General features: G+C 33.1%; 1 protein-coding gene across 4 annotated transcripts in view; it reads left to right on the top strand.

The window, feature by feature from the left end:
- Nucleotides 1–5538, top strand: part of LOC107739521 (CCR4-NOT transcription complex subunit 3-like) — a 29141-nt gene extending 23603 nt beyond the window's left edge. For all 4 annotated transcript variants that reach the window (XM_016551663.1, XM_016551662.1, XM_016551661.1 and 1 more), the window contains exons 14-18: nucleotides 857–953; nucleotides 1041–1239; nucleotides 2134–2266; nucleotides 2505–2630; nucleotides 5332–5538. In XM_016551663.1, coding sequence (XP_016407149.1) covers nucleotides 857–953; nucleotides 1041–1239; nucleotides 2134–2266; nucleotides 2505–2630; nucleotides 5332–5430 — 654 coding nt within the window. In that variant the 3' untranslated portion in view covers nucleotides 5431–5538. The remainder of the gene's footprint in view (nucleotides 1–856; nucleotides 954–1040; nucleotides 1240–2133; nucleotides 2267–2504; nucleotides 2631–5331) is intronic.
- Nucleotides 5539–8837: the final 3299 nt, after the last annotated feature.

Raw genomic sequence — 8837 nt, 5'->3', positions numbered from 1 at the left:
TATATATATATATATATATATATAATTTATGTATGTATATGAATTTATGAATCCCTAATTATTTGCTCATGGCACTGTTTTAAGAACATACTAGAGCACCAGAGTCAACTTATAATTTAGAAATTAACACTTTAATTATTGCACACCACATCAACACTACATGAAATTTAGATCAAATAAAATAAATGTGGTGAAAAGACATTGACAGCCTGGGTTGTTCGTTGTGTAAAGACAAGTTTGGGGGTTTTGAAAAAAACTAATACTTTTTTCAGTAAGAATGCATTATATTTATCAAATGTGACTGTAAAGACTTTTATAATGCTACAAAAATTTCTAATTCAGGTATATACTGTTCTTTTGAACATTCTATTCATCAAAGAATTCTAGGGGGAAAAAGGTAATAAGTTTTCTGAGCAGCAAATCAGCGTATTAGAATGATTACAGACGGCTCATGTGACACTGAAGACTGGATTAATTGCTACTGAAAATTCAGCTTTGCCATTACAGGAATAAATTACAATTTGTAATATATTAAAATAGTTAAAATGGTTATTTAAAATTGTTATATTTCATTTTTGATCAAAGAAATGCAGCTTTGGTGAGCATAAGTCACTTAATCATGTAATGTTTTTCTTTTTTTTTCAAATACAAAAATTTTTACCAACCCTATTTTAGATGATAGAGTATATATCATAAATTAATCACATTTATAATTCATACTGAACATTGCATTCATCACACTCTAAACCCCTACATTTTGTGATTAAAAACTAATTATATTAAATTAAATGTGTGTTCCAGAGTCAACTTATAATTTACCGTTGTTTCTGAGTGTTGTTTTTTTCACTCTCTCCAGCCTCAGGAGCCTCCGAGCTCTTTAAAGTCGATGGCAGAGAGGGTTGCCCAGGGCTCAGGGTTAGAAGGGGAGCTGTCTGCACTACATATCTCAAGTGGTAAGTATCAACAAGTTCTCATTACTTTCAGCTTATCTTGCACTATTCTCTGTTGTTGGCTGCATTCTTTCTTTCATCGTCTTCTAGATATATTTTCCAGCTCCACGGCCCCTTCAGGCACTCCTGCAGCTCCTCAGTCTGCTCTGTCGGAGGTGAGCATCCCCCCATCATTGGGCGTGTGTCCACTGGGCCCCGTCCCCCTCTCCAAAGAGCAACTCTACCAGCAAGCCATGCAGGAGTCCGCCTGGACGCACATGCCTCACCCGTCCGACTCTGAGAGGATCAGGTGAGCACACACACAAACGCAATTCCTTGGTGTTCACTGATTCTGACACATGCCTCCAAGTCTGGGAAATTCCTGGAAACTTGCTCTCTGATGTGACCATGTTTTGCATTACTTTGTCGTCATTTTTTTAAAATCTGTTTTATTCTACAGTATCTAATGCAATGTTATGTTTGAGGGCATTGCAGAATGAGGTGTATTTGCATTGTTTTTGTGCACCTTTTTGGCACTTAAAAAAGCCATAGTGCTCAAAATTAAATAAATAAATTTAATATTAATAATAATAATAATATTTCAATGTACAATTTAATTTGATAATGTTCTTGCACAAACATTTCATAATATTGGCTTTCACAAAACTGGTACTGAAATGAATGAATGAGTGAATGAATGAATGAAGTTTCAAAATAATTTTTAAAAATGTATAAACTTTATATAAAATTTGTTTCCACCTGTCACTTCAATGGCTGTGATTTAATTAATCAGAGTGATTTAATTATTTAAAAAGAGGTGCATTTAATCGGGTTGCATATTATTGATTAAAATGTGCCTATTAGTCCATTTACTTGTTTTTTTTTTTATTTGAATTATTTTATTATTTTATTTATATTTTTATTTGCATGTATTTTTTTTTTATTTTAAATGTATGTGCTTATGTTTTTAAATGTATGTTGAATGCAAAAATGTAATTAATTAATTAGTAAATTATTAATTAAAAACTAATAAATAAATTAAATGTACCTATTTTTTAATAGCTTATTTTTGAATTATATATTAAATTCACACAAAAATACTGTCTCATCCTATCCTATTCCAGTTTATCGGGGTTGTTTGACTTGTTTTGATTGTATTCTCATCAATAATGTTTTAATTGTTTACTCTGTTTTGGACATACAGGCAGTACCTGATGAGGAACCCCTGCCCAACACTGCCTTTTCACCACCAGGTGCCACCTCCTCATTCTGACACTGTGGAGTTCTACCAGAGACTGTCTACAGAGACCCTCTTCTTCGTCTTTTACTACTTAGAGGTGTGTGTGTGTGTGTGTGTGTGTGCGTGCACGCATTCACAGTTAACGCCCCCAGTGAAGCCTCAGTAATTGCAAACAGGTTGTTTTGTCCTTCAGTAAGCACATATGGCTTGCATTTGATTGATAGATAGTGGTCCTATTGATCTCTGAGTGTGATTTCAGGATTACGCTCAGATTACAGCCCCTTTTTATTAGTGTATTTCTGGTGAATGACAGATTGTTCCTTTACACCCCCTAGGGTACAAAAGCGCAGTATCTTGCAGCCAAGGCCTTGAAAAAACAGTCATGGAGGTTCCACACCAAGTACATGATGTGGTTCCAGAGGCACGAGGAGCCCAAGACCATCACTGATGAGTTTGAGCAAGTGAGTCACACTATAACAAAGGCTGTAGCTTGGAATTCTATCCTGTTTATTTATTTATTTATTTTTTTATAATCATATTTTGGCAAAGAAAAGCTTACTTAGACAGGAATATGCCTGACCACAATATGTTGAGTGTCCCACCACAGTTCATTTTGTTTTTATGAAATTAACTACTTTTATTCACCAGGGATGCATTTAATTGAGGAAAAGTGATAGTCAAGACTTTTGCATTGTTAAAAAAAAATTCAAATAGATGCTGTTCTTTTGAACTTTTTATTCATCAAAGAATTCTGGAAAAAAAAATGTATCATGGTTTCCACAAAAATATTAAGCAGCACAACTGTTTTCAAACTTGATATATTTCTGAAGGATAATGTGACACTGAATATTGGAGTAATTGATGCTGAAAAAAATCAATTTTGCTATCACAGGAATAAATTCTATTTTAAAATATATTAAAATAGAAAATAATTATTGTAAATTGCTATAATATTTCACAATATTACTATTTTGTACTATATTTTTGATCAAATAAATGCAGCCTTGGTGAGCATAAGAGACTTTTCAAAAACATAAAAAACACACACACACACAGCCGCTCCCTTTGCGACTCTGCCCTCTCATTCACTCAGACTTAACGCCGGTAAATCACCCCTTTCTGGAGCATTTTTGCACCAAAGAAGAAGTTGAGTTTGGTCAAATAAAGCATTCACCCTGTCAGGAGGAGATGACAAATACAAATCAGTGTGGATGAATTATTTAGCCATGGCTAAAAAACTGAAGTTCTGCTAAATATTAATAATGATAACGTAAAGCCAACTAATCCAAATTCTATGAGCTACAGTGGTGTTATTCAGAAAATTATTTGTTTAAAGTAAACATAAGCAATAAAATTTTTATGCACAACCGTTTTCTTGCATATACCTGTCCACCATAGCTGTAACATCTGCTGTTTTCTTTTATGAAGCTTGTTTTTTGACTAGTTACACCTTTGTCTTGTTAGCTCCGATCAAAGCACAGGTCTTAATTAATACAGAAAAGCTTGCAAGTAAATGTTCTAAACTCTAATATTGATATTCATAATTGTGCTATCACTGCGGCGCCAAATAATGAGTCTGAATGAGTCTCTTGCACCAGTTCAAGCACACTGTTTTTTGTTTATAGACAACAAACAACAGGAGACCGAGTACACATAATTCAGTTTGCGACTCATCAAAAGAAAATAGTTTTTTTAGACTCAGAAAGGGAATTAATGAATATGTTCATTTATTAGGATAAATGTGCATCTCCAGCTGAAATTCTTTGTCAATTTTTGAAAGCGACCGGCTTTTGAGCGCCTCAGTAGACTTGCATGTCTTACAGATTTCACTAAAACTTCACTGTTTCCTTTCAGAGTGGCACTCATACATTTTACAGGATTTTATTCCCCATATTTGTTTGTGCTGTGTAGATTAACAACCACAGAAATAATTTTAATAAGAAGGAAATGCTGTAGAGGTGAATGTAGTCAGTCATTTTGAAACTTCTTTACAATTCAGCAAGAATGGGGCGTTAAGTACCCAACCTTACGAGATGCCCATGCACACAACCTTGTTTTTATCTTAACCTTTATCTTTCCAGATGAGTGTGGAAGAGAGCAGAAATGTGAATTATATATATATTTTTTTTCCTAACTGGAAAAGTGTTGTACAGAACATTTGTTCTCCTTCTGTTGACCCCCCCCTCCATTTAAATGGCATGGAAAATTACACTTGCAAAGTGGACTGGAGTAAAAAACATAGTAAAGAAAGTAAAGACTGTAAAATATAAATAAAAGAACTACTTTTCAAAAAGAGGGTGTCTGGGTTTTCATCATCGCCGAGCATCTGTTTTGAATGACATTGTTCTCATGAGACTGTGTAACGTAATTTATTGACTGCCTCGTGAAGAAATTGATTATCATTTTAATTTAGTCCCATTATAATTCAGTTAGTTCCAGTCCTCGAGTGCTGTTCCAAGAGTGTTGATATACAGTACAACAGCACTGGGACTTTTCACTGTTCGTATGCTTCTGCTTGACTTTCTTTGCAGGGTGGAAGCAGGGCGAAGGCCGGTTTCGAAAGTCCGAGCATCCGTGTTTTCTCTTGGTCCATGTTGCTTAAGGTTTCTCAGTAAGGAAATGGAGCTGAAGCAGCAACACTTAAAGAGTGCAGAGGAGAAATCTCTCACTCCACATAAGCTGTTCTAGACTGGCTTTCAGTCTGTGCATTGGTCAGTGAGCGACGCTTAAGTCTCTGGCTCATTAAGAAAAAAGGCAAGTTGGTTAAATGTAGAAATCTGTATTAAGTGTATTAGCATAAAAAGTTTGGTGTCAGAAACTTTAAAAATATATATTTTTAATCCACAAGGATGCAATAAATTGATGAAAAGTGACAGTAAAGACATTTATAATGTTCTTTTTTTATTATTTTATTTAAAGAATGCCATAAATTCTATTTTAAAATATATTAAAATAGAAAATAATTATTGTAAATTGCTATAATATTTCACAATATTACTATTTTGTACTATATTTTTGATCAAATAAATGCAGCCTTGGTGAGCATAAGAGACTTTTCAAAAACATAAAAAAATCTAACTGATCCCAAACTTTTAAACAGTAGTGTATATGTGAATAAAACTTAATTTTGCTGAACATTTCATTATTTCTGTCTTTCTACAGGGGACATATATTTACTTTGACTATGAGAAATGGGGCCAGAGGAAAAAGGAAGGATTTACATTTGAGTACAGGTACCTTGAAGACCGGGACCTCCAGTGACGGATGGTCAACAAGAACGGAGGACTACTGTCGACATTCCGGACTGAATCAACACACACATGTACTCTCTCTTTCATTCATCAGGGAGGAGACCCAGATGCACGTGCGAGGCTGAAAAAAAATACCACAATTTCCACAAAAATATTAAGTAGCATAACTTTTTAAAATGTATAATAAGAAGAAATGTCGATAACACTTTACAATAAGGTTCATTAGTTTACATTAGTTAACTACTTTAGTTAACATGAACTAAGCATGAACAATACTTCTACAGCATTTATTATGCATTTATAATGTTTGTTAACATAAGTTAATGCACTGTGAATTAACAAACTAACAATGAAACACTATTTTCATTAATTAACATTAACAAAGATTAATAAATATTGTAATAAATGTATTGTTCATGTTAGTTAATACATCAACTAACATTAACTAACGGAACCTTATTTTAAAGTGTTACCGAAATGTCTTTTAAGACATATTCGAGTGATTTGTGATCCTGGACCACAAAACCAGTCTTAAGTGTCAATCAGTCTTGAGGGTGCAAAAAAAATCTAAACATTGAGAAAATCGCCTTTAAAGTTGTCCAAATGAGGTCCTTAGCAATGCATATTACTAATCAAAAATGAAGTTTTGATATATTTATGGTAGGAAATTTACAAAATATACAAAAATTTACAAAATATCTTCATGGAACATGATCTTTACTTAATATTCTAATGATTTGTGGCATAAAAGAAAAATTGACCCATTAATTTTGACCCATACAATTACTACAAATATACCCCAGCGACTTAAGACTGGTTTTGTGGTCCAGGGTCACATTTCTGAAGGCTCATGTGATGCTGAAAACTGAGAAATGGCTGCTGAAAATCCAGCTTTGCCATCACAGGAATAAATTAATTAAATTACAAATTTATTAAAATGGAACATTTATATTTTAAATTGTTATATTTCCACAATATTACTGTTTTACTGTATTTTTGATCAAATAAATGCAACCTTGAAAATTCTTGAATTTTCTTGAAAATGTTATCAACACAAACAAAGATATTTTGAAGAATATTGGTAACCAAACAGTTAACAGTAGCCACCGACTTCCACATTATTTATTATTATTTACTAAATACTATAGAAGTCATACTATAGCTACCAACATTCTTCAAACAAACAAAAAAAAAACTCTTGTATTCAACAGAAGAAACAAACTCATACAGGTTTGGAATAAGTGAAGGGTGAGTAATGGCAGAAATTTCATTTTGGGGTGAACTGTCCCTTTAAACCACAGTTAAAATTATGTTATTACATTAGAAAACAAAATATCAAACCAAGTGGCATCTGCAAACAAATGCTTTTCTCAGACCTAACTTCTTTTCAGTTCACTTTTCTTCACTTTTAAACCTTAAATCTGATGTTTTCATTGAAATGTTTAAAACATTTCAAACCTAACACACTTTTTGTGATAATGAAATAAATGCTTTATTTTGTATTTTGTTATCTAATGCAATGACATTTGTACATTTCTTAGAGTGGCTTAGAAGTCCAAGCTCTTTTGAGGGCCACTGTACTTTAATAGTATTCATTGTGTAAAAGATGTATTTCAGGCAAGTACACCAATGCATTGACATCATATTGACGCTTGGTAAAATCTCGCAGTAGCATCCAAATTCTTTAGGCTTTGTGCTGCTTTATGCACCATCCTTGAACTTGTCCCACACCTGAACCTGTTTTTCAAATTTTTCATCTGTTCACGCATGTGTGAGCGTGTGATTCCATGTTTTTGTGTCTGATTATTTTTGTGTGTGGCTCTGTGACGCATTTGGTTTGGGCCAGCGGCTGCAGGAGTGTTTGAGTCATCTGGCTGTGTGTGAGAGCGCGTTTGTGTATGTTTACATGTGTGTGCGAAGACTATGAGCACTTCTGGCAGGTTCACTACCATGAAGCACCCACAGCGACAAGACTGACCCCACCATTGACTCCAGCAACACAGGGAGTCATGTCATGCCCCAAATACAAACATTCGCTCTCACGGCACTGCAGATCGGCATGCTCATACCCCAATGTCCTAAAGTGTGTTGCCTTCAGACTGCTGTATGTTACTTGAGAACATGCTGTCTCCTTCAGAAATCCTCCTAAACCATCTTGCCTTTTCCACGATGTGAGATAACCAATGCCAGCTTCTGAGGACTTCACATGCATGCAGCCTGGCATCTCTGCTACTGCTAGAACCACTAGTGAGAGAGTTAATATATACACTTTAAGCCAAGTGACTTTACAATCACAATCAACATTCAATTATTTTAATTACTTGGGAGGAAACATTCTTCAGTAACATACAGGTAGTAGTAGGTAATATATATCAAATATATATTAAAAACACAATGTGAAAATTAATAATAATTATAATTTATCATTTTAATCACCTTTTTGCTGTTTTGCAGGTCATTTAAATAGTCCTGTGTGGGGGATTTTTTGGGGGAAAAGTTTCTCAATATGATAAAACAGAAAAAATCTAATAAAGCAGGAGGAGTAATTATGATACAATAATTAGTAAAAACTAAATTGTTGAAAATGGTTTTAGATATATATATCATGTCACATTGCTTTTACCGCTTGACATGTTGACTAGCTATATGCAGTGCTTTTTTATTGTCTAATTTTGTCTGAAGAATAGCTTGATAGTTTAATTGTAATATAATAATAATTACTAATTAGTAATAATAATAATAGTAATAAAAATAATAATTTGTATATCATCTTTTAAGTAATAATAATAATAATGACAACAACAGTAAAAATAAAAATATTTTTAAAATAAAAATATAAAAGAGACAGTTTGTTATATCTAATATCATTTTCACCGCCCACCCCCAATTATCATGTTTTATGATTTTTTATTTTATTTTACTAGTTTTTTATTCTCATTTTCATTAAAATCATTTTCGTTAATGCAATAGGGTAATTTATTTTGTAATTTCATTTTTCCAATTACTGTTTAGGACAAATACGAAATACATTCTAATTTAAATATGGTATCTAATAAGAATGATATTGTTTGCATTACATAAATAGGGCGTAGGGAATTGTCATACTGTCATAATAGCAATCTTAATAGTCAGAAGCAAAATATCTATAATGTCTTCTTTTTTTATTTGATTTAGACTCAAATCTGACCAGGACATATTCTTCCCTTACAAAAATTATCCATGGTTTTACTACAAATAAAATAAAAAAAACATGGTAACCACAAATTAACCATGGTTTTGCTACACTAACCATAGTTTGACCATGGCATTTGTAGTAAAACTGTGGTTATACAAATGATATTCAATACACTAAAATACACTCTGGTTACTAATGTAACCTCGGTTCCCTGAGATAAGGGAATGAGCGTTGCGTCAAGG

Source organism: Sinocyclocheilus rhinocerous, unplaced genomic scaffold (assembly GCF_001515625.1).
Source record: "Sinocyclocheilus rhinocerous isolate Xijiao unplaced genomic scaffold, SAMN03320098_v1.1 scaffold314, whole genome shotgun sequence".
Classification (NCBI taxonomy): domain Eukaryota; kingdom Metazoa; phylum Chordata; class Actinopteri; order Cypriniformes; family Cyprinidae; genus Sinocyclocheilus; species Sinocyclocheilus rhinocerous.
The sequence above is the reverse complement of the archived record's forward strand: the minus strand, read 5'-3'. Positions and strand labels throughout refer to the sequence as shown.